General features: G+C 40.0%; 1 protein-coding gene across 1 annotated transcript in view; it reads left to right on the top strand.

Annotated features, from left to right (window-relative positions):
• The window catches only part of PRRG1 (proline rich and Gla domain 1), a 55,852-nt gene extending 31,469 nt beyond the window's left edge, over positions 1-24,383 (top strand). The window contains exons 2-4 of the mRNA XM_065417968.1: positions 2,192-2,241; positions 10,848-11,008; positions 21,842-24,383. Of these exons, the coding sequence (XP_065274040.1) occupies positions 2,232-2,241; positions 10,848-11,008; positions 21,842-22,366 (696 nt within the window). The 5' untranslated portion in view covers positions 2,192-2,231 and the 3' untranslated portion in view covers positions 22,367-24,383. The remainder of the gene's footprint in view (positions 1-2,191; positions 2,242-10,847; positions 11,009-21,841) is intronic.
• The last annotated feature ends 1,461 nt before the right edge of the window (positions 24,384-25,844 follow it).

Genomic DNA, 25,844 nt, shown 5'->3' with positions numbered 1-25,844 from the left:
CCCAGTTCTTTCACTCAAGCTTTTTCTTTATAAACATGGAAACGAAGATTCAAAATGACACCAAGAAACCCAAAACAGTCTCACTGTCCCTTTGCTCTTGTCTCCAGGGCTTAGCAGCCCTCCCTTCACAGCTGAAGTTTTCCCCAGCTGGCTTCTGTTCCCGGCAGGTCTCGGTCGGTGTGTGTGTGTGTGTCTCTCTCTCTCTCAGGTCTTCTGCCTGACAGGTGCAGAGAGCCCTTTCCCTGGGTCTGTCCCGTCTGCTTCTCTGCCTGGGAGGTACGACACATTACATGCAAGTTTGTGTAGGGCGTAGGAGTAGGCATGTGATCTACCAACTACATCTCTCATTTTAAAGGGTCCAAGGACCATAACCAGCACATTGGGTTGCTTACGTCTGCTCCAAGGTCAAATGTCCTGTTACATGTCTTATTCTACTCTTGATTTTTGTTTAAATCTCCAATTTGTCATCTTTGGAAGATCCTCAGTGGATCAGGCATTGTCTATTCCCCTGACTTTATAGCCCCGATCCATGGGCCAGAAATAAGTTAATTCACTACACTGAATGTGACATACTGAATATACAGTATAAATAAGTTAATCAGAGAGCATAACAAATGTTAGTTAAGCTACATAGAGAATGGTTATGCAGAATAGATGGAATTCATAAACAGATTCTATTTTATGTCAATATGTTTGAGTAGTAATAAAACTGCTTCTAAATATGACTTTTTTTTTTTTTTTAAAGTATCCCATGAGGCATACACAATTCTTGTTAAATGGTGAATAATAGTGGGATAGTTTCTTCATGAAATACTAAAATTAGGCTTTATTTGGTGACACTAAATATCAAAGCAGAGGTTAGACGTGGTCACCAGGCTTTGGATGTTTCCAACTCTGGTAGGAGAGTGTGATGGGTTGGATCACAGAAACCCCACTGGGAACTGCCAACTGATGTGTCAAGACTACTTCTGCCCCTGCTTTCCCTGCCAGCCTGGGAATCCAGCACCCTGTCTTGCTGAGCCAGACACTACCGTCTGCTCCAACACAGACCCAGGGTCTGAATTACGTGCCTCAAAGCTGCAGACTTGACCTGAAAGCAGCTTACAAAAGCGTTCCTGTCTAGAACACTCAGATGCCCAACTCCCAATGGGATCCAAACCCCAAATAAATCCGTTTTACCCTGTATAAAGCTTATACAGGGTAAACTACTAAATTGTTCGCTCTCTATAACACTGATAGAGAGAGAGAGAGATGCACAGCTGTTTTGCCCCCCGCTCCCCCCCCCACGGTATTAATACATACTCTTGAGTTAATTAGTAAAAAGTGATTTTATTAAGTACAGAAAGTAGGATTTAAGTGGTTCCAAGTAGTAACAGACAGAACAAAGTGAATTATCAAGTAAAATAAAATAGAACACGCAAGTCTATGTCTAAGAAACTGAATACAAATAAAACCTTACCAGTTCCAGTAAGCTTCCTTTTACAGACTAGTCTCCTGCTAGTCTGGGTCCAGCAATCACTAACGCCCCCTGTAGTTACTGTCCTTTGTTCCAGACTCTTTCAGGTATCTTTAGGAGTGAAGAGACTATCTCTTTAGCCAGCTGAAGACAAAATGGAGGGGTCTTCCAGGGGTTTAAATAGACTTTCTCTTGTGGGTGGAGACCCCCTCCTCACTCTTATGCAAAGTCCAGCTCCAAGATGGAGTTTTGGAGTCACATGGGCAAGCCACATGTCCATGCATGACTCAGTTTTTACCAGCCAAGCCACATTCCTGGGAAGGCTCAGATGTGGATTGGTGTCTCCAAGTTCATTGTTGGCTTAAGTGGTTTTCGATTGGGCACTTAATTTGCATTTTTCTTAAGGAGCTGACCAAATGCTCTGCTAAGCTAGTTAAAATCAAGCCAGTACACAGCCAATATTCATAACTTCGAATACAAAAATGATAAATGCATAGAAATAGGATGATACATAGATCTGTTACATGGCATATGTAGCTAAAACATATTGCAGTTATGTCACACATACATTCATAAGCGTATTCCATAAAGCCTTATGGGGTGCACGGTCACAGAGAGAATGTTTATAGTACTTTTTGTGCTAGGAAGAGTGTTTCCCAGTTAATAATTCTTTACAAAATTGACAGCAGTTTTCTCTCCCCTCCCCCCCCCCCCTTTTTTTTTTTTTTGTTACAGACTCTCCATTTGCCAGTTCCCTGCCTGGGCAGTGATAACCATGGGCAGTGGTAAGTGTTTGTTTAAGCAATGCTGAGCATCCATATTTCTATAGTTATTCCATTTAAAGGAGGACTTTACCACACTCCAAAACAAAGAGTACAGAAACCAGTCTTCAGCTAGTAGCTTTTTGGAATGTTGATTTTTGTCTTGATAAAATTTGTTCTTGGTCAAAGGAAGCTTCCCTTCTGCTTGGTCCTGAAGAGAAATAATAATCCTATTGTATTTCTGCCAGAGATTGATATAATGCACCCATTGTCCTACATTAGACCTCATCCTGACAGATAGAGGAACCGGTCACAGAACTAAAAATTAATGGTAGCTGAGATATAGTGATTTTGACTTGATCCCATTTATAAAGTGCAAACGGAATAAAGTCCACACCTGGTGCTTTAAAAGGGTCAGTTTCACAAAGCTGAAAACAATTATGAGCCAAATCAGCTGGGAGGAAGCATTAAACAGGAAAAAAAGTGTATAATAATTGGGAATAGTTTAAGAACACTTTACTCTATGCCCAAAAAGTCAGATAAAAGATATCCACTTTCCCTTTCTTATATATAGTTGTTTAGTAGTGAATATAAATCAGAAGCTAGGATTTGTAGAAAATTGATAAAAGAAACAAAGGGAAACAAGGAGAAATCTCTGGCCAGTGCAGTTAAGACAATAAGGAGTATTTTATTTATTTATTTTAAACAATATTAGGATCCAAAAGAATCCCAACAATGGATTTAGTCTATTGCTAGATGGAAATAATATAATTATCAATGGTAATGCAGAAAAGGCAGAAGTGTTCAATAAATGGTTTTTGCCCTGTATTTGGGGGAAAACAGATGTAGTCATCGCAGTATGACACTCTATATTCCAATAGTATATCAGGAGGATGTTAAACAGCAGCTGCTAAGTTCGACATTTTTAAATCAGCCGGTCCAGATAACCTGCATCCAAGAGTTTTTTTTTTTTTTTTTTTTTTTTTTTTAAGTGCTCGCTTAAAACTTGCTGGACTGTTAATGTTGGTTTTCAATAAGTCTTGGAACACCAGGGAAGTTCTGGAAGACTGGAAAAAAGCTATTGTGCCAGTATTTTAAAAAGGGTGAATGGGAAGACCCAGGTAGTTATGGGCCTGTCAGTCTGACGTTGAGTCTGGGCAGGATAATGGAGTGGCTCGTATGGGACTTAAGACGATCCTTGGATGCATAAACGGGGCAATGTCAAGTAAAAATAGAGAGGCTATTTTACCTCTGTATGTGGCACTGGTGTGACCGCTGCAGGAATACCATGTCCAGTTCTGGTGTTCACAATTCAAGAAAGATGTTGTTGAGTTGGAGAGGGTTCAGACAAGAGCCACGAGAATGATAAAAGGAGTAGAAAACATGCCTTATAGTGATAGACTAAAAAAAAACGCAGTCTGTTTAGCTTAAAAAAGAAAAGGTTAAGGGGTGACTTGATTACAGACTGTAAGTACCTATATGGGGAACAATTCATTGTCTGGAAATTGAATCTAGACAAATTCAGCCTGGAAATAAGATGTAAATTTACAACAGTGAGGGTAATTGACCATTGGAGCAATTTACCAAGGGTTGTAGTGAATTCTCTATTACTGGCAATTTTAAAAACAAAATTGGATGTTTTTCTAAAAGTTTTATGTGCTAGGAGTTACTTTCGAGAAGTTCTATGGCCTGTGCTAGACAGGAAGTCAGACTGGGTGATCGCAGTGGTCCGTTCTGGCCTTGCAGTGTATGAATACATGTAATAGTTATCATAAATACTAAATATAGAAGTTCATTTTTGGAGGTTTGAAATATGGGCTCCATAGCTAAGGTTGCACTGTGACTTCCACTTAAAGCAGGACTAAATTTCCTCTGTGGCATACTTTAGCTGAGTTTAATTTCAAAACTTGACATAATAACTCTTTTCTAGGGACAATTACATTTTCACTAAACTGTTTTTCCTGAAGAAATGAACTTGCAGGGGAAACATCTTTATCCTCCCTTTTTGAAATCTTGCCCTGCCTTTTCTCTTCCTTGAATTCATCTAGCTAAACAAGCATATTCCCCCACAAGCTTCAGACTTCACATACATATATATTCTGATAAGATCTCAGAACACAGCCACTTTTGAAATTTTAACCCCCTATATGTTTAGTTTTATTTCCCCTTCTGGTGTTCACAATTCAAGAAGGATGTTGATAAATCGGAGAGGGGTTAGACAAAAGTCATGAGAATGACCTAACTGAGTTTCACCAAGCTTAGCGTACAGAATAGCTCAAATCTGTAAACTGCTGCAGTTTCAAGTTTAAAAATGCATTGCTTTTATTTCTGATTTTTCACAGGCAGTTTTCAGTCTGACTCATCAGTGGGAGGGAGGTATTGGCCTGTTTTTTTGGGTATGTGGGGTTCAGCAGGGATGTGTTATGGAGAAGGGAGGAAAATTAGGTGCTTGTGCAGAGAGGAGATTATGGGGAGCTCAGCTCCTCTGTGCTGAGAGACCCCTGCCTTGAAGAATACCAGTGGTATTGCTGCTTCGTCTTCTTGGGGGCAGTGGGCTAAAGGGTGAGAAATGTAGGGGATAGGATCTGTATTCTGACGAACTTCTTATGGCTAGAGTGGAGGTTTTTTTCCCCTCAACTCTGAACCCCGTTAGCTCAGGCCCCACTCTGTCCCCCTCCTCCCACACACACCTACAACCCTACATCCTCCTCAGTCTCCTTGATCATCCCCATGCCTTCACTCAAAACTCCCTCTCTTACAGCTCCACTTTTATGGCACCCTACTCCCCTATCATAGTCCACATGTAAAACATGTGTATAAAAGTTTAAAGACTGGGGATGGGGGTCTCTCCGGGGACGTGAATGCAGCTCTCCAGGGGACCATCAAAAAACTCTAAAGCAAGAAAAAAAGCAGTTACACTCATTGATTCTGCTTTTGAATCACAGGTTCTTCCTTTCCACCACTTGCAGCTGTGGGTGTATGGGAGTACTAGACCTTGATTTCTTTTTTTTTTAAGAAATCATAAGAAGCAGGTATTAAAGAAATGGACTTGTTTTGTTGATAAACACAGCTTTGCGAGGATCTAGAAAAATTCCATCTGCCTGACAGATTTTTGTTGGTGTCCATTTCAGTGGTGGTGATTAGATGTATACAGCACTGTAACTTACAACAGGGACTTCCATAATGAGCAGAACCCAGAAACTATACAGTAGTGTAAGTTGATATAATTAAACATAAAAAATATGCACTATTTAAAAATGTTCCAACATATGGCAAATAATGAAAACATCTCAAGTCCACTAGGAATTCAACTGAATGCCTGCTCACTTCTACCTTTCACTGGGATCAATATTTCCAGTTACTATTTCCTAGCGTGCTACTGCTGTTGACAAGTTGCACAGACATACAGAGTGGCGAGGAGGTGAAAGTAATGCCATCTGCTTGGGCTGAAATGGGATTGACATAATTTGGGCTATGTGACACATATAGAATGTGTTGTTTCAGAGTAGCAGCCGTGTTAGTCTGTATCCGCAAAAAGAACAGGAGTACTTGTGGCACCTTGGAGACTAACAAATTTATTAGAGCATAAGCTTTCGTGGGCTACAACCCACTTCTTCGGATGCATATAGAGTGAAACATATATTGAGGATATATATATATATACACACATACAGAGAGCATGATCAGGTGGGAGTTGTCTTACCAACTCTGAGAGGCCAATTAAGTAAGAGAAAAAAACCTTTTGAAGCGATATAGAATGTGGATGCTGGGTATGGTGCAACTTCTTTCTTTTAGCACATGTAGTGACCTTTTAGAGCTTGCTCTATGGCCTTAATGTGCAGGGAAACTTTCAAATAGGGCAGAAAGCAAACCCTGCTTACTCTCCAGGTTTTCATAATGCGTGAATGTCACATTTGCCAGTTTCTTGATATTTGTTTCACAGCCCACTTTCACTTAAGAATATACAAGTAAAAGTCATAATGCCAAATGTGTGGCATTATGCTAATTTCCATGTCAGTAGAAAAACCACAAATAAAAGGGACAATAAAGTCAGTTATATTATAAAGAGAGTGAGCTCTTGTTGCAAATATGTATATTTAATAATAGCAATGGGAATTAATAAGTGACTAGAGATAGCGGGGGATATGGGATTCCTTTTTGTCCCCTTCCTTCTCCAAAGTTGAATACATAAGTTATTGTTCTTCTACCTAGGAATGTGGATTTGAAAAGTTCCATTAGAGTAAAAATGTGCTCACTATACTAAGTATAGTTGACCTATTAGGTGGCAATGCACACTTTTGGTATAATATATTCCAGACTGAGTTTGTTTACTTGAATATTTATATTTCTTGGTAATTTCTAGTATTAACTACCCTCTCTTCCCAACCTCTAGACTGTTCTATTATGAACCCGAAAACTAGTTGGCTGTGTCCATCTAGCTCTTGTTTGTTTTTCTTCATTATCTTCTGCAGCTAGTATATTTTATGGAATACCAAAATGGGAAGCAAACAATACAAATGAAGAAAACAGTTTTTTTTCCATAGTCTTGGTTTAATGCTGTAAATTAGGGGTGGCCACCCTGTGTCTCTGGAGCCACATGTGGCTCTTCAGAAGGTAATATGCGGCTCCTTGTATAGGCACCGACTCCAGGGCTGAAGCTACAGGTGCCAACTTTCCAGTGTGCCAGCGGGTGCTCACTGCTCAACCCCTGGCTCTGCCACAGGCCCTGCCCCCAATCCACCCCTTCCCACCCCCTCCCCTGAGCCTGCCGTGCCCTCGCTCCCCCCCCCCCCGCCCCCCAGAGCCTCCTGCACACCACGAAACAGCTGATCAGGAGGTGCGGAGAGAAAGAGAGGGGGAGGTGCTGATCGGCGGAGCTGCCAGTGGGTGGGAGGTACTGGGAGCCGTGGGAGGGGGAGGGGGGAGCTGACCTATTACTGTGGCTCTTTGGCAATGTACATTGGTAAATTCTGGCTCCTTCTCGGGCTCAGGTTGGCCACCCCTTCTGCAAATGCTCTGATGGACCCAAAATTTTCAGGAGACTGATTTTAAGTGCATCAGTTCAGGATGTTAAAGTTGGACTTTTGTCAATGGACTTGATATGCAGAGCACCCAGACTGTACAAAATGGTCTTTTAAAATCTCTCAGATTGGGCACCCAAAAGAATGGCTGAGATAGGTAAACTATTTAAACACTATGCCTTTCAAGTTGAAAGTAGGGCTGTCAAGTGATTTAAAAAAATTAATAGTGATTAACGTACAAATAAAAAAATTAATCGCAACTAATTGCACTGTTAAACAATAATAGAATACCATTTATTTAAATATTTTGGGATGTTTTTCTACATTTTCAAATATATTAATTTCAATTACAACACAGAATACAAAGTGTACAGTGCTCAGTTTATATTTTTTATTACAAATATTTGCACTGTAAAAATAAGAGATAGTATTTTTCAATTCACCTAATACAAGTACTTTAGTGCGATCTCTTTATCCTGAAAGTTAAACTTACAAATGTAGAATTATGTTAAAAAAAACCCCAAAAAACACACACTGCACTCAAAAATAAAATAATGTAAAACTTTAGAGCCAACAAGTCCATTCAGTCCTCCTACTAGTTCAGCCAATCACTGACAAACAAGTTTGTTTACATTTGCAGGAGATAATGCTGCCTGCTTGTTTACAATGTCACCTGAAACTGAGAACAGGCGTTCGCATGGCACTGTTGTAGCCAGCGTTGCAAGATATTTACGTGCCAGCTGCAGTAAAGATTCGTATGTCCCTTCATGCTTCAACCACCATTCCACAGGACATGTGTCCATGCTGATGACCAGGGCCGGATCTAACTTTTTTAGCTGCCCCAGGCAAAAAAAGAAGTGCCACCCCTCCATAACACACACCCCCCCCCAGCGCCGCGCTGGGCCGGCCACACCCCCGGAGCGCTGCGCCGGCCAACCCCCCTCTGCCCCCTGAGCACCTCGCCGGGCCGCCCAAACCCCCGCCCCTGCCGCGCCGGCCAACCCCGCCCCCCCCCGAGCACCTCGCCGGGCCGCCCAAACCCCTGCCTCGCCGGGCCGCCCAAACCCCCGCCCCTGCCGCGCCGGCCAACCCCCCCCCCCCCCCCCGAGCACCTCGCCGGGCCACCCAAACCCCCGGAGTGCCGCGCCGGCCAAACCCCCGCCCCCCCCCCCAGCGCTGCCGAAGCCCGCGCCGCACTGCGCCGCGCCGCACTGCACCGCGCCGCCGCAACACCCCCCACGCTGCCCGGCCGGAAAAAAAAAAAAAAAACCCCACCACCGCGAGCGCCCCCCGCCACCCCAACATTGGCCGCCCCGTCTAAGGTGCCGCCCTAAGCATGTGCTTGGTCAGCTGGTGCCTGGAGCCGGCCCTGCTGATGACAGTTTCTGCTTGATAATGATCCAAAGCGGTGCAGGCTGATGCACATTCATTTTAATCTGAGTCAGATGCCACCAGCAGAAGGTTGACTTTCTTTTTTGGTGGTTCAGGTTCTGTAGTTTTCTGCATCGGAGTGTTGCTCTTTTAAGACTTCTGAAAGCATGCGCCACACCTCATCCCTCTCAGATTTTGGAAGGCACTTCAGATTCTTAAACCTTGGTTCCAGTGCTGTATCTATTTTTGGAAATTTCACATTGGTACCTTCTTTGCATTTTGTCAAATCTGCAGTGAAAGTGTTCTTAAAATGAACAACATGTGCTGGGTCGTCATCCGAGACAGCCATAACACGAAATATATGGCAGAATATGGGTAAAACACAGAGCAGGAGACATACAATTCTCCCCCAAGTCTCAAATTTAATTAACACTTTTTTTTTTTTTTTTAAACGAGCGTCATCAGCATGGACATGACTGGACTTGTTGGCTCTAAAGTTTTACATTATTTTGTTTTTGAGTGCAGTTGTTATATAGCCCCCCAAAAAAACAAAAAAAAACCCCAACAACAAAAACCCACCCTACATTCGTAAGTTGCACTTTCGTGATAAAGAGATTGCACTACAGTACTTGTATATGAGTATTTTTATATTCACATTTCTCATCATTTTTACAGTGCACGTATTTGTAATAAAAAAATAAAGTGAGCACTATACCCTTTGTATTGTGTTGTAATTGAAATCAATATATTTGAAAATGTATTAAAACATCCAAAAATACTTAATACATTTCAACTGGTATTCCATTGTTTAACAGTACAATTAAAACTGCGATTAATCGCTATTCATTTTTTTAATCATGATTCTTTTTTTTTAGTTAATCACGTGAATTAATTGTGATTAATCAACAGCCCGAGTTGAAAGATGAAAAATCATGATGGAAATGTTGGAGCTCAAAATCTTTAAACTTTTTCCAATGTCTGTCAGTTGAACTCTTAAGAAATCTTGATCCTTCTGGAATTTAGGAAGCAACATTTATTTTCATTTGGCAAATTCCTAATGAATGACTGTCTGCCATTTCCTTTCTTTCATGTTCTCTGGTTTTCCCACACTGTTGTTTTTCTGGAGTGATAGAAAAGTGAAACTTGCAGTGTCACACACTTCAGCTGGATAATGGTTTTTGTAAACTCTATTTTGCTGTTAGCATGTGGTGTAGAACAGTAGGGAATGTCAGCAGAAAAAGCTGGATCATGTATTTGTGCTTAAAATCGCATTGAGGGCTTGATTCTCAATCAGGAACTCGTGTCCAATTTATTTTAACTTGCATGCTAATTGTGCATCTGCATATGTAAATTCCTGTCTTGCATCTAACTGGTTATTTCTGTATGTAAATATTTGATTCACATGCGATTTTTATACTGAGATCAGGCATGCAATTCTACTCCTGGCTTTTTGGCATCTCGGGGTTTAATATTCACATATTGAATTATTTTAAAAGGAAATTACACACATTTTTGCTACCCCTGAACCTAAAGATTTACTAGGAAAGAAGTACACTGCTCAAGTTGAACAAACTAAAATGTAACTTAAATGTTATAGGTACAGTTGGAGTTTCTTTAATGCCATGGTAGCTAGCGAAGTTCAATGTTGCATAAGAGAATTTGTAGACCTTCTATTTGAAAAAAGGTCAGCCATTCTGGAGTGTGATTCTCACTAGGTATTATGCAGAAAAATATTATTGATAACACTTGTGAGAATTTCAGATAGGATGCCCCCACGTAGTCATAAGTACTTTTTGGAGGGGGAGTTCACAGCCATGTACCATTTGCTCCCTGTAGCCCTGAAAGGAAGCATTTAAGTGGATGCTTAAGTTCATCTTTAATCAGGATGGTGCTTATACATGTGCTTAAGTCCCATTGACTTCAGAGTTTAGGTTAAACATGAGCTTAAGTGTTCTGAATAGGGATGCTGTGCTGAGTGAAGGCCTGTGGTTGCACTTAAACAATCTGTGGCATTGTACCTATAATGCTCAGAAGTCTATGCAAAAGTATTTTTAATAGCCAGTAACACTTGGAGGAGCCTTCATAATTTTTTTTTTTTTTAAGTAAAGAGAATGCTTTGAAAAATCTCTCTCCAGACAACAAATTATTTTTCTTTTGGGCAGTTTTATTCTGAACTTTTGGGAATGTATCCATACAATATTTTCAGAAGTGACCTTTGTGTTCTCTTCATCTTTTCAGTGTTCCTAACAGAAAACAAAGCCAACTCTGTGTTAAAAAGATACCCAAGAGCCAATGGATTTTTGGAAGAGCTAAAGCAAGGGAACATAGAGCGTGAGTGCATAGAAGAAAACTGTACCTATGAGGAAGCAAGAGAAGCTTTTGAAAATGATGACAAGACAGTAAGTTGGGTTTTTTGTTTTTTAATAACTGAATTACTTAATGTAAGCTTAAGTGTGTGCTTAGAGGCCTCCAGCTTTCCTACATTGCACTAGATTGCTTAGCTTATTCATTTTTACTAAATGCATTGTAACAAAACTAGTAAGCTACTTCACACTCCTTAGGATATTGAACATCCTCCTATGAAGGGGAAGAGAATATGTGTGTGCTGCATGCCACAGACCTCTTATTTAAATCATGCATTTAAAGTCATGAGAGAGAGCAGTTGAAATGCAGAGTACCCAGTAAAGACAATTTTATTATTATAAAAACAAGCAGAATTGAAGTAGCTTTCCTGAAACTAGCAGCTGCACGCCAACAGAGTACTTGTTAAGTACCACCTATGTAAAACCTTGAAAGAATAAGGCCCCAATCCTGCAGTGCCTTGCACATGGGGCCCCATTAACTTGAATGCGGTTCTGTGCCGGAGCAGGAGCTGCTCGTGCATAATTCATTGCAGGATCAGGGCGAAAGTCTGTAAATAGAGGCAGTGGTGAGTTGAGCCGGTTCGCACCAGTCCGCAAGAACCGGTTGTTAAATTTAGAAGCTGGTGTAGAACCGGTTGTTAAAGGGGCTGGCGGGCAGGCAAACTCCGGTCCGCGGTCCACATCCGGCCTGTGGGACCGGCCTGTCCGGCCCGCCTGAGGTCCTAGCGGGGGAGGCGCCCCCGCTTCCACACACACACCCCCCTCGCAGAGCCCCAGCGTGCCGCGCCACCAGTGCTCTGACAGCTCTGCTGCTCCTGCTGCTTTGAGCAGCATGGTAAGGGGGCCAGGGCTGGGAGGAGCAGTTGGAGGGGGTGGAGGTTCTGGGGGGGGCGGTCGGGACGGGGAACGGGGGGGGTGAGGGGTTGGGTAGGCGTGGGAGTTCGGGGGGTCTGTCAGGGGTGGTGATGGTGGATGGGGTCGGGGCAGTCAGGGGACAGGGAGCGGGGTGAGTTGGGTAGGGGGTGGGGTTCTGGGGGGGCAGTTAGGGTGGGGGGGTCTCGGGAGGGAGTGGTCGGGGACAAGGAGCGGGGGGGTTGATGGGTTGCGGGTTCTGAGGGGGGCAGTTGGGGGCAGGACGTGGGTTGGGGTCGGATGGGGGTGGGAGACGGGCACGTGGGGCTTGTACTCACCGCGCGATTCCCTACCGGGTCTTTGGCGGCACTTCAGCGGCGTGTGTGTGTGTGTCTCTCTCTCTCTCTCGCTCTGGGTGAAGGACCCGCCGCCGAAACCCCAGAGCGACTGAAGGCCCCCTCCCCGCTGCCGAAGTGCCACCAGGGAACCGGTTATTAGGATTTTTGGGAGCTCATCACTGAATAGAGATCTGGTATATGCCAGAATGACTGTTACTGTTCAGGGCATACTGACATCCACCTGTGTTTTTTAGCTTTTTCTGCACATTTTTCTAGCTACTTATTTGATCTTAAACATACTGTTCCTGGTGGTCTCCCTGGAAAAATGGAGGACTGGAATGGGAATTTTCTTAACCACTAAATGAAGGGGCAGGAGGTTGCGTCCTTAACAAAGGTCATTCCTTCTAACTCTTTCTTTTTAAGCGTGTGTGTGTGTGTGTGTGTGTGTGTGTGTGTGTGTGTAAAACTCCTTTATAACTCAGTTTTATACAGTCTGATTAAAAGTACTTTACCTCTTAGTTGCTCTGGTTTCACTTAATTGGTATTTTTGATCTCCCATAGAATCTTTTTGGCAAAACAGGTAGGCAGCACCTGAGTTTCTAGTAATTAAAAAAAAAAAAATAATAAAAAAAAAAACTTTCAGGCCTGTTTGATACATAACAAAGAAGCAAAACAGCGCACAAGCTGAATTATTTTTCTTAGCATGTGTATCTTGGGGTATGCTAATTTTCCTCAGAAGTAAACTCTGTGTGGCGTGTGTGTGGTGTTCATACCACAGTCACTATTGTAGTACTTGAGTGCCATCAACATGACCAACACAATTTCTAGTCCATGGTCTGACTTAAAAAAATTACCGAGAGAGATACAGAATGTAAGTAATGGACAACTGAAGTTGAAGGATACTCTTAAAGAGTTTCTCAATTAATTTACTTTTCAAATAGGAGGCTAGATAGTGGCCAGTGGTTTGGTTGAGTCAAACATATTTACTTAAAAAGAAAAAAATAACAGTAACCAGACTTGTTTTAGGGTAGGAGATGCTAACAATGCTTTTTAGTCAAGAGCATCTCGCATCTCTACGGTCTCTTCTCATCCAGTGAGAGGATGTTTTAGTGTCAGAGGGTGGCTTGAATTTCCTTCAGTGCTTCTAGGACCTCTTGTCTGGGCCAGATTTTGAGAGGGAGCAGTGTCAGGTGATCTTCTCAGTATTGACCAAACTGATCCAGAGTCCCATAATGCTTCATGGCTAGACCAAAGATGAAGTGGAAAACTAATGCTTGCGAAGCTATAGTTTTTATATATAATATAAATGCTGATGCTGCAGATTTTCCATAAAAGGAATGAAATTGCAATAAGGACTGTGAAATTGGCTCTTGCAAACAGATTTATTAACCAGAAATGTTAATTACTTTTTCCTCTAACTACACTTTTGACTGGATACGGTATGGTGTGCAACTGAGGGCTAGTCTACACTATTACACTTCATTGATCCAGCTGCACCATTGCAGTTGCGCCGCTGTAGCGCATCTGATAAAGACGTGCTATGCCGACTAGAGAGCGCTCACCCTCAGCATAATTACTCCACTTCACTTCAAGGAGAGGCAGAAGCTATGTCAGCAGGAGAATATCTCCTGTCTACTTAGCGCTGATGTGGACAGCGCTTAGATCAATGTAACCTGCATTGCTCAGGGGGGTGGCTTTTTCTTACCCATGAGTGACGCAAGTTACATTAACTTAAGCAGTAGTGTAGACTAGCCCTAAGATAAAGTAGTTAGTAGTAAACAAGTAGGGTATATCGTATATTCTCAGAATGCTTTGTCTTCATAAGTTGTGAAACTATGAACTATTCCCCAAAATGGTTTCTACTCATGCTAAGTTTTATTGTGGAAATTCATTTGTAGTTAAACTGTTGCAATACCTATTCTTTGTATTTGTAGAATCTGTCAGGAAAAACAAGGTGTATGTTCTGCTGAGACTTGCAAAATTTGCAGTCTACTAGGTATGGATTATCTGTGCTGGGTCTGGTTTGTACAGACTCCTTTATGTCTTGTAAAATGCCTGGTGCTAGATAAGAGAAGAAATGTAAGGTCTGTGATGATAAAGTGGAATTTATGGAGTTTTCTATCAATCATAACCAAGGCTGGTATAAATATAGGTGGGCTTGAAAGCATATTTTGAAGCAGACCTACGGTGCGATGTGTAACCCTCTGAGACTGCTTCCTGGAGAGAGGAATGTATGATTTCTTTTCGTGTTGTTCTGTCTTGCCTTTTGAATAATAAACTGATTTGAGCCTCTTACTGAACTGTAGAAAGCCTGTTCCTTGCAGTGAATGGTTACTTTGTCCTGGAGTTGAATGGTGGCGATCCATATGGATAAAGCAATTTACAATCCCTACTTTGATGGGAAGAAGTAGGATCTCTTGGCTACTGTAGTCGCAGCATAGGCTTGTTGGAGTTCCTTCTGCTGAGGTCTTGTGTGCACAGTGGTGTTCTACAGTGCAAGTGTTGTGGTGCCTTGATCTACTTCTGGTGCATTTAAAAGGCTGATCTGCTCTACCTTACAATAGCAGCTTTATTGTTTATAGCCAGAGAGGGTTTTAACATTGATGTACCTCAGTCTTTGAATGGGTTATAAATGAACAGAAGAGACTGTTTACATTATGATATGCTGAAAGTGTTTTCTGCTAAATAGGAGAAAAAAATTAAGTACAGACAAAACTTAAAGTTGATCTATGAATGACTGCTCAGACCATTTTAGACATAATTGATTGTCAACACCTCTGGCCTGTAGAAACATCAAAGCTTTGTGTGACTTAAAAAATTCTTAGGTTCAAGGACATTTTGAGACATAAGTACAGAATAATGCACAATGGCATGATTGCAGTGTTGTAATTCATTTTATTTCTGTTAACTTCAAATATTTTTATTGAAATTTATGCCGCATGCCGCTGAATTGCTATGTTCCTAGGGATTGGGGGGGCGGGGGGGGAGGGGACTTTAATTGTAGAAAACTTTGAACGTTTAAAACTTTGAACGTTTAAATTTCTTATTTTAAGTTTTGCAGAAAGCAACGTCAACTGCGTGACTGAGTTCTATATAATCGGTGATTGAAAGCATCTACCCAAAATAGTATTTCCGAGTATCAAATGTGGCCTTTCATATTAGCTTTCAGACTAATCATTAACTCTGTGTAAATATCTAAGCGACGAGAGAGCTATATATACTACAGTATGTTGAACTTCAATATATAGTTCTACTATAATCTGAGATTGAGGCAAATTTAAAAAAAACCAAATGTCTGAAGTGCTTACTCTCACTATCATTTTGTTCATGTACTCCAGCTATTGAATACAGAATGCTTTTCTGATTGGGATCTTATGATTTTTGCCTTTATAAAAAGTCAAAGCATTGACTGGTAGTGATTTGTAGCTGGTATGCTGCCAAAATACAGTAGCACCTTAAAATGAAAGTTATCAGCACTACTTTATTAATGCTTTTAACATTGACATGGAGAGTCAACAGCTCATTGTGTCAGTATCAATTTAATGTACAGGGGGCCTGCTCTGTGAATGACAGTTATATTGATAGTGAAGTATTAGAACCTCTATTCTTTCAGATACTTTTAATTTAAATCTACCAATTGGTCACAAGTAGGCTGGACAAGCCAGTTGTTGATCAGTCGAATAATGTCAGTTGATTGCCTATTTGGCCACAGCCTACTTTTTTTTTTTTTTGATGCATCTGTTAGCAAGTCTACTTAAATGTCTTGATCATTCATTTTACTGCATGCTAATGCGACCTGTTGGGAAAAATTTGAACTAATTGAAAGTTGAGCATATTGGTTGGCTGGAATCTTCTAGAACAGAGGTTGGCAACCTTTCAGAAGTGGTGTGCCGAGTCTTCATTTATTCACTCTAATTTAAGGTTTTGTGTGCCAGTCATACATTTTAACGTTTTTAGAAGGTCTCTTTCTATAAGTCTATAATTAAACTGTTGTATGTAAAGTAAATAAGGTTTTTAAAATGTTTAAGAAGCTTCATTTAAAATTAAATTAAAATGCAGAGCCCCCCGGACCAGTGGCCAGGACCTGGGCAGTGTGAGTGCCACTGAAAATCCGCTTGCGTGCTGCCTTCGTCACACGTGCCATAGGTTGCCTAGCCCTGGACTAGAATAAACTGTCTGTCTTTGTATACCAGGCCATCAATATACTTGGCAGTTTTCATAACACATTAAACAAGTTAAAACATGGTCCCTGCCCTGAAGAGTTTACAGTCTAAACTGACTAGACAAACATTCAGAAATTAACTCAGAAGGGAGTGGGGGAGGGAGAGGAAGGTTCAGTCATTGAACCTCCTCCCCCGACACAGAGAGAAGATGCACAGCCATTAAGCTGCCTGAGGAGGTGGCTTGCTGCCTGCCTAGCATAAGTGCATTTAAAAATTACTTTTTTTTCTTTTATAGTTGCTATGGGTTTGTTTGTTTGTTTAATTTTATTTTTTCTTGTGTAACTTTAACATTCCCGTTTCAATGCTAACCTAACATTACAAAAAACAAGTTACTTAGCAATTATTTTAACTCAGAAAAATGCAAACACCAATGAAATGAAGCTCTAAAAATGAAAGAATTACCTTTTTTTAGTAATTAGGCATAAGTGTCTGTCTAAGTCTATTGGAGACCATGAAGTCTTACTCTTTTTTTTTTTTTTTTTTTTTTTTTTGTTACCATTGTTACTGTGCTAATAAATTAGTGCTTTAAAATATTTGACCATCTTTGACAATATTTGACTGGTGAATTGACCAACTATTTTTGGACCAGTCAAACGTCCAAACTTGGACACAACTTTGTCTATGAATGATGCAGTTCCCATCCCTTGAGACATTTAAAATTAGACTTGTCTAGGCAATAGGAATTGCACAGAACAAGCTTACATTGGCAGAAGTATCTTAAATTGGTCTTCTCCATCACAGTTATCTGATTCTATGGCCTACCTAGCATAAAATTGGCTATCCTTTTAGGAGTGTTAAAAGTAATCCTAGTGTTTCAGAGCTATGAATGCTGCAGTGATTGAGAACAAATGGTTGCTGAATGTATCCTTTCTAAATCACACCAATTAAATTATTTCGTGTATTAAAAGGAAATTTCTTAAGATGGGCTTGTGTTGCAAGTAGTGATTACTAATGTTTTCCAGCTTTTAAACTATTCTTCTAACTTTTTTCTTAGCTGTACCAAGTCTACAAATGTGTTGTTTTTATTTCTCCTGCTTTTCTAGCAATTCACGAGAATCTTTGGGCTCTAAAATTATCACTTAGATGGCTCCCTGGTTTTGGCTTTTTGCATTCTCCTCTAATTGAAGTGATCTTCTGACTTGAGCAAGTCATTCCACCCCTATGTGCCACCATTTCCCTATCAGTAAAATGGGGACAATGATACTTACCTTTTTTTGTGCTTTGAGATTTAGAGATGAAAAGTGCTGCATGAGAACTAGTTTGTGGTATTTTTTAATTGAGTTTTTTCTTCTTGATTAGTGATCCTTGTCTCCACTTGGATATTAAAGCATAGCTGTCTTGTGAAACAAAAGCAGACTAAAGACTTTTCAATTTCTGCAACTACAATCCTCCTGTATCACTATTCTAGAGGTGGGTAGCAAGAAACTCACCAGCAATGGGGTCAGATGTTTCTAAACTTTGATAAAACCCTCCCTATAACAAACCTCGATTAATAGATTTAAGGCCAGAAAGGACCATTAGGATAATCTAGACAGACCTCTTATCTAACAGGCCCAAATAACTTCACCCTGCGTGAAGCCCATAATCTTAAACTTGTATCTTGTTGAAATCTTCTTGTAGCTTAGCACTAAGGATGTTCAAGCCTGCTCACTATGGTTTTTGGAAGGGAAACCTCCAAGGAAAAACATGGATGTTTCCCTCTGAGACGTAGGCTACCTAAAAAAACTCTGCTGGCAAGCAACTTAATTGATGATACCGGGGAAGAAAGGTAGAAATAATTTACATAAGGAATTTTTTTTACAAATTGGAAATTTAAGTATTCTTGAATTTTGAAATTTCATTTTATGCACAGAATTTTGGTTTCACAGAGCTGAAGTGCTTTAGCTTTGAGGGACTCTAAATTATCTTAAAGCTTGAAAAGAATGTCCATAAGCTAAAACAGATGATAAACCACCATATGTCCTTAAAGCAGCTTAAACTCTTAAGTTACTGAAGCTCTCCACACACCTCTCCAGTTGCACGGAAACCCCATAGATAGCCTCATCCTCCTGAACCCCAGGCCAATGGCCTGCCTCTCTGGGGAGGATGAAGAGGAGCTAGCTGTGCTGCTGCTTCTCTATTTGAGGGAATGGACAGGAGATCTACTGGCTTCCCAGCATTCTGGAGAGCCACAAAAACCGCTCCTGTAGCAGGCACATCTTAGAGATAAAAAATACTTGAAAACTATTAAAATGCTTATAAGTGGCAATAAAATCAGTTATCTCTATATCCTTATACTGGAAAGCATATATAAGTTTGTAATCCTTTTCTACAACATCTAGCATCTTAAAATAAATAACTCAAAAAACCTAACTTATATTCACCTAAAGTGCTGCTGTGTTCTGCAAAGTGGCTACCTAAAAATGGCAGCTTCTTACTCGACACATCTGCTCTGTGGTTTCAGAGTCAGACTTCCTGACTCTAGTGCCAAAATAAGCTTTTACCACTTTACTGCTTTGGCACAGCTTAGGCAGCAGAATGATGAGACAAAGCTGGGTTCTAATACAAATAAACAATAATGATGGTCTTCCTAGTGAATGACTGACTTAGTTCCAGCTAAAGTTCTAGTCAGTTGTACCTGAACCAGATTCTTCTTCTTAGCATATGCGCAACATGCCTCAAGTGGCATGTGTCTAGGTTTCATCACCGAATTGGTCCACTGGTTGGATCATTAGCTTCCCCGGCCCGGGCACTGACTGGGAGTGCGATGTGAACCCTGATCCATGCCCCTCTGAAACAGGTTGAGGGCACGGGGGAAGTACGCAAGTCTTCACTAAAGGCATTATTTGGCCAGCAGAAACTTTATTACCAGTGGTGCTGTGTAAGAAAGGAAAGAACCCAGCTTGACTTTCAGAGCCCGGGTTGATTTCTGTAGTGAAGTTAGGAAGAAGGATCTTGTAAACTGAGCATGCATGATGTGGGAGTCACTGGATTGCAGTAAACATGGAGCCCTACCTTGCCATTTTCATAATCTGCTTTCAGCATAGTACTTTAAGTATTCATGCTTATTAACTTGCTTTTTAAAGATAATAGCTTTCTGATTAAGGAACACAAAACAAAGAGAAGGGGTTGGGGGGGGAACCTTTTGACCGAAAAGGTATTGTTTGCCAAGAATGAGGCTCTTTGATTAGTTATCCCTTTGCAGTTCCTGTCTACTTCGTCATCAGCTTTGTTCCAGATATGATCCCACCCAGCTAACCTATCCCTTTCCTACAGTAATGCTCTTCCACTTTCCCAAGTGTCCCACTGACAGTGCCTTCCAGAATCTCCAGAGATTTCAACAGAGTTGTTTTGTATGGGGTCTGCATTTTACTGTGGTATAGATGTGATTTTTTTTTTTCCCCCCCCCAAGTAACTTTAATTTTAAAAAATGCATTTGGTTTGTTAAGATTTATTTCCCTCATTTGAAATCCATGCTATATGGCTTTATTTAGATGATTTTGGACCACATCTTATAAAATACAGATGCTTTGCAGACCTAGTTAAGATCTTGAAATCTTGGAATTGTGGGAACATGTCAAATTCTGCAGTGTTGAAAAGGCAAAGGAATGAACATGATTTAAAAAAAAAAAAAAAAAAACTTCTAGAACAGGGGTAGGCAACCTATGGCACGCGTGCCGAAGGCGGCACACAAGCTGATTTTCAGTGGCACTCACACTGCCTGGGTCCTGCGGTCTGGGGGGGGCTCTGCATTTTAATTTAATTTTAAATGAAGCTCCTTAAACATTTTAAAAACCTTATTTACTTTACATACAACAGTAGATTAGTTATATATTCTACGAGACCTTCTAAAAATGTTAAAATGTATTACTGGCACACAAAACCTTAAATTAGAGTGAATAAATGAAGACTCGGCACACCACTTCTGAAAGGTTGCGACCCCTGTTCTAGATCATATTAAATATTGGAGGAAGGGGTGTGTATAACCCTATCGCCTAAAGATGTAGACTAAGCTAGTAGTTACTACTTTGATACATCTGGTTGTTTTTGTTGTTTGTTGTTGTTTTTTTAACACCCTTCCCTTTTCACAACTTTTCCAAGAATCTTCTTATTTTGTAATCTAGCCTTAACTAGATTTTCAGAGATTATATCTAGAGGGAACCCTAGCTTGCTTTATGTATGTGATCGGTCCTTTTGAATGATGAACTTTTTCCTGGGGACAGAAATGACTGTTGCATTGTTAGTTACTGATGCATGTGGTCATAAAACTATTGTGCTAATAAGATAAGTGTCCAAGTGTAGCGTTTACCTTTGAAAAGATCAGTTAAGATAGCTTTTTTTGCACTTTTAATACATTGCCTAAATAAACCCTAAGTCTCTTGCTTGTGTTTTTTTTTTTTTTTTTAGTGCTAGGTTTAAGAATGTGTAGAGTGATGTAATTTATGTGAAGTGTTATGCATATTAAAAAATCACTTCATATTTTATATTGAGCCCAGGACTTTTTTATGTAACATGTAGATACCTTTATTATTATTGGAGGATTTTGTTTTCTCCAAGCACAGAATATAATTGATGTTTACTAACCTTATTTGTCTGAAACAAAGGGATGAGGTTTATATAACTTTACCTGTATTTTACATTTGGTCTATATTAACTATGCATAATACCTGTGCTACTTCACAAGATACAGGCAGTGGAAAAGCTCTCTAGGACAGGAGGCCTATATTATCCTTGTTTAGCAGCTAAAGCAATGGGACTTTGATCCCAACTTTTTAATGCTTTTGCAATAGCTATTGTAATTTTAAAATATTAATAACATAACAGAAATTATCTTAAAGTATTGATGTTGTTTCATTTTTAATTTCCCCCCCTCATTCATATTTCCACTACTCTGATTCATCTATCTTTACCTGAGATACCAAGTTTTCTGGACTATTTTAAGTATGTTATCCATATATTGCAAAAGCTGTGGTTGGCTATAAATAGCTGACAGCTACTATTTTATAAGACAGAGGGTGGGGAAGTTTGACTTGTAGGGTGACAGTGCAGCATAATTATGCTGGGTCAAAATAGTCAATCATTCTGAAACAATGTTTCCCTGTCAAAACGCCTTATAATAATCTTTAATTCCAAAAATAGATCTGACTTTGAGTTTTTGCATTCACAAATTATCTAAAATCAATTCAGATTATTTTTCTAATCCATTCCTATCTCCTATGTAGGTTTGTGATTATTGAGTGCTGATACAGAAAGGTTGTGAGCAGTGAGGAGTTAGGTGGCTTTAAAAAAACTCAAACTCAGTGATGACTTCAGAAAGAAGTCAGGAAACTTCTTATACAATATCTGCACCAATTAAAGATCTTTAGGTGGTCATTTATTGAAAGCCAAAACACTTTGCTTCAATTTTGTTATTGAAAATAGACCAGTTAAAATTTATTTTTAATAGCTTCTGATTTATTCTGTCTTGCTGTTTTTAGAGAGAGTTCTGGAAAGGCCACACAAATGGAGGACTCCAGGGAGAAAGTAACACAGGACATCATTGGTATACATTTTACCTCGCATTTCCATTAATCATTGGCCTTTTTGTTATCCTCCTTATCATATTTCTCACATGGAGATGCCTGTTTAAAAAGAAAATCCGTAGACAGTCTGTATACATGCATAGGGGAGCCCGCGAAGCCATTGGTGATAGTGCTGTGGCTGATGGTAGAAGTCCTCTTCCCCCGCCACTCAGCATTGTTCATTCCCCACAGGAAGAAATGTATGAAGGCAGTGGGCTGTCTCCAGGATATTTGGGCTCTCCAGATGGACGTTCAGACTCAATATCAACAAGGCTGTCAAATGGTGACCCTCCTCCTTCATACGAGGAAGCCACTGCCGAAACCAGCATAAGAAATGAAATGGAGCATCACTTAGATCCACCCCCACAGTATGAAGACATTGTAAACTCCAGCTCAGCTAGTGCCATTGCAATACCTCCTGTTGTCACCAGTATTAAGTAAAGCAGGAAGAATAGTAGCAACTTTTAAAAATTACTAAGAGAATTTTGTGGCACTTTAATGCAGCTTACTACTGTTTATATAATTTAATGGACTCCTACTGTGTACCTCTTCCCTGTTTTGTTCCATCTGCATGTGTTCCCATGCCAGTTTTAAAGATGGGGGAATCCATACTGAGAATATGAAGCAGGTACAAATGTGGTCTTCTGTGCATACCTCTCAAATGTTTGAGGATTGTCATTTACTTTAATCTAAATGTTGCCTACGTTCCACACAAATTTGATGTCCCCTCCCTTTTAGTGTTGAAAATTATTTACATCAGAATCAAACACTGGTAACAGCAAGTTATTTAAACCAAAGGACCATGTCCTACAACATTTTAAGTTTCTTGCATGAATATTTTGTCTTTCATTTTGGGTCTTTGTCACATATTGTATCCTACACTTGGGCCTTGGAAGGCTGAGAAAAGTATTTGTGTGTGAACAAACATCAACATAGCATATTCACCCAGCTTAAATATGATACTTCAGGGACTGCAGTAAGTGAGACTAAGAAATTTTGGAACACATCAGCTGTACTTGTACAGAGGGCAGTAATTAAGTGAATTTTGCAATTGGAAAAAACGATAGCCTAATGTTCTTATCCCCTCTGTTCTCCATCCTTCCCTCCAGTTAGTCCTGTTTATGATGATGTCTTGTTTCCAGAATGTCTGATTATTATTATTATTTTTTTTAAGTGAATTTAGTTCTTGTGAAAGGTACTAGATTGACAGCTCTAGAAATTAAAGTTCCCTCTGCACTGCAGACCAGTTAATGCACTGCCTCTGGGCACACAGTAACAAACCAATGTGCCTCATCACTGACATGCAGAAACCGCCTAGAAGGGGATGATCATAGTTTACTCTTCATGTCAACACAAATAGTGGTCTCTTTTGAGTCTGCCAACAGGCTGCCAGTTGCAGTGGTCTTTTATTTATGTGGATTTCTTTCCCTACGAAATGCATGGTGATCACTCATTTCACATAGGCCATTAAGCAGTTGTCAGATAACCTCTGGTCATTTCCAGTCTGCTCTGGATTTATGCCAATGACTGAAAGTTGTAATGCTCAGTATTCCACTACCAGTCTCTTGAACCAACCAAACCCCTGTTTTAACTGGCTAATGTTCCTGAACTACAGTGTGTTGCAACATCGTGCAGATATTTATTTGCAATAAAGAAATAATGCTGGTCCTTTGAAATAAAGAGATCAAATGTTCAGGGATCCCATGATGACCACTTTCAGAACTATGCTGTTGATCGAAGACTCCACACAAGCACAATTTTAAATTCACTGGCCAAAAGTCTCAGTGAATGCAATTTACATGGCTAAACAAAAAACTGCATAAAGCAGTCATTTAAAATGTGTTTTCCTCTACTAAGACCATAAGTGCTTTTTCTCGTATGCTGGAATGATTCCAAATTACAAAAAATATTTTTTTAGCTTTAAAAGTTAAGGGTTCTATTAAATGTAACAAGTTATAACTTTTATTTTATGCTTGGCCTTTCTGATATGATTAAAATGACAGTTTGTCTTGTAGTGATTTTTATAAAGCTTTTATTTTTTCAAAATATAGCTTCTACTTTTTCTTCAATTGTAATTACATTGTCCTGCAATAAATGTGATGGTAAGATTTACAGCCTTACCTCTCTGAATGTTTTACAAGTAAGAACATGCAGTACTCTTTTGATTGACTGCCAGAAAATTCAGGGTATTGCACTCCCTGCTTTGACTAACACTGAGAGGTGAATCTTGTACAGAACTAAAATGATTTGTTTACTAATGACCAACATGGAGATGGGTGACTTGTTTAAGAAATTATGGAAATCAGATGATTTAGAGATTGTTTAATTTTGGACACCTGTGGGGAGGTAATTCCGTCTTCACTGCGTGTAAATAACCTATTTGATTACAGTATTAAATCTTTTTAAAAGATCTGGTTTACATTAAATTATGGTATTTAAACATTTTGCTTATGTTTATAGATTTTTTTTTTTTGGTTAATGTTTTTGGCATGCTAAATAAAGCTATTATTAAATTCTTTTAATGCCTCTATCAATTCTTTGCAGTTGGAACAAAAATAACGTTGATTTCTATAACAGGTGCTGTATTAACTTCCATTGTCTCTCGTCTTGATGAAAATGTTTTATATCTCAAATTTTACGCTAATTAATTTTAAAGCAGACGAACTAATACCATCACTAAGTTTTTAAATTAATATATATATATGAAATATAAAAACATACAGTATCTTATAACAATGGCTAGCTGGAGCAACATTCAGAGAAAGAATGGAGATTTTCTCACTGGCATATTTCAAGGGGACAAAGCATTCTAGAAAGTTTAAGCACTTAATTCCATGAGAGTGGATTCAGCCACACTGCTATTGTGTAACTTAGCAGTGTCTTGGCCCAGAATACAGTGCAGATTAGAAGAAATTGGTTGCCTTGCCCACCCAGCTGAGGCAGAATTTTATATTGATAGCAGACAATAGATCCAGTACAATGAAAAGTCCTGCAGCTGCACAGTATGCCCCAACTATATTCCCTAGAAACCAAAGGAATCTTTGTAGTGCTAAAAAAGATAGAAGAATTTCTTGTTGCTTCTTACATTCATTACGTGGTCCGCTGTTGCTAAAGAGAGAGGATATTATATCCCAGATATTTCACACTATTTTACAAGCAAGGAAACTACACCTCTACCCCGATATAACATGACCTGATATAACACGAATTCTGATATAACACGGTAAAGCAGTGCTCCGGGGGGAGCGGGGCTGCGCACTCCGGCAGATCAAAGTAAGTTTGATATAATGCGGTTTCACCTATAACACGGTAAGATTTTTTTTGGCTCCCGAAGACAGTGTTATATCAAGGTAGAGGTGTACCTGGAGGCCAGAGCAGATCTCAAATCGTGGTAGAACTACATCAACACAGACCTGCAATAAATGGCCATGGAAAAGGTGCAAACCAGTAGATCATGAAACTACAAAGAATGTATAAGTGACTGCATGGATGTGGGCTAGTTACTTATTTTAACACTTCCTTCCCCATGAACATTGCTTTGAGCTGTGCCAAATAATCTTTGAAACCGTAGAGGAAAGGATGGAAAAGTTTGGATATGATAGAATTGTTGGGGGGATGTGCCCCCTGGCCAATTTAAAAAACAACTGTATATTAGTGCTTCAGTGGGTTTTATGCAATATGAAGGAGCTAGTGTTTATGGTTCAGTCCTCAGCTGTGTCCTCCATGACATGGGTGTGTGTGGAGCAGAAGGTGAAGGTGGGGTGAGCCCGGGGCCAGCTGGGGAATTAATTGACTGTTCTAGCCAATGCATGTTTGTAATATCCCTGATGGGCCATTACCCCAGGGAAGACCAGATTCATTGCAGTATGCTGTGGCCCCATTCCCCAGTGCTCTCACCCACCGTGATGCACAAGCTATG

The sequence above is a fragment of the Emys orbicularis genome, chromosome 1, assembly GCF_028017835.1.
Source record: "Emys orbicularis isolate rEmyOrb1 chromosome 1, rEmyOrb1.hap1, whole genome shotgun sequence".
Lineage (NCBI taxonomy): Eukaryota > Metazoa > Chordata > Testudines > Emydidae > Emys > Emys orbicularis.
This window is presented reverse-complemented; position numbering and strand designations above follow the sequence as displayed.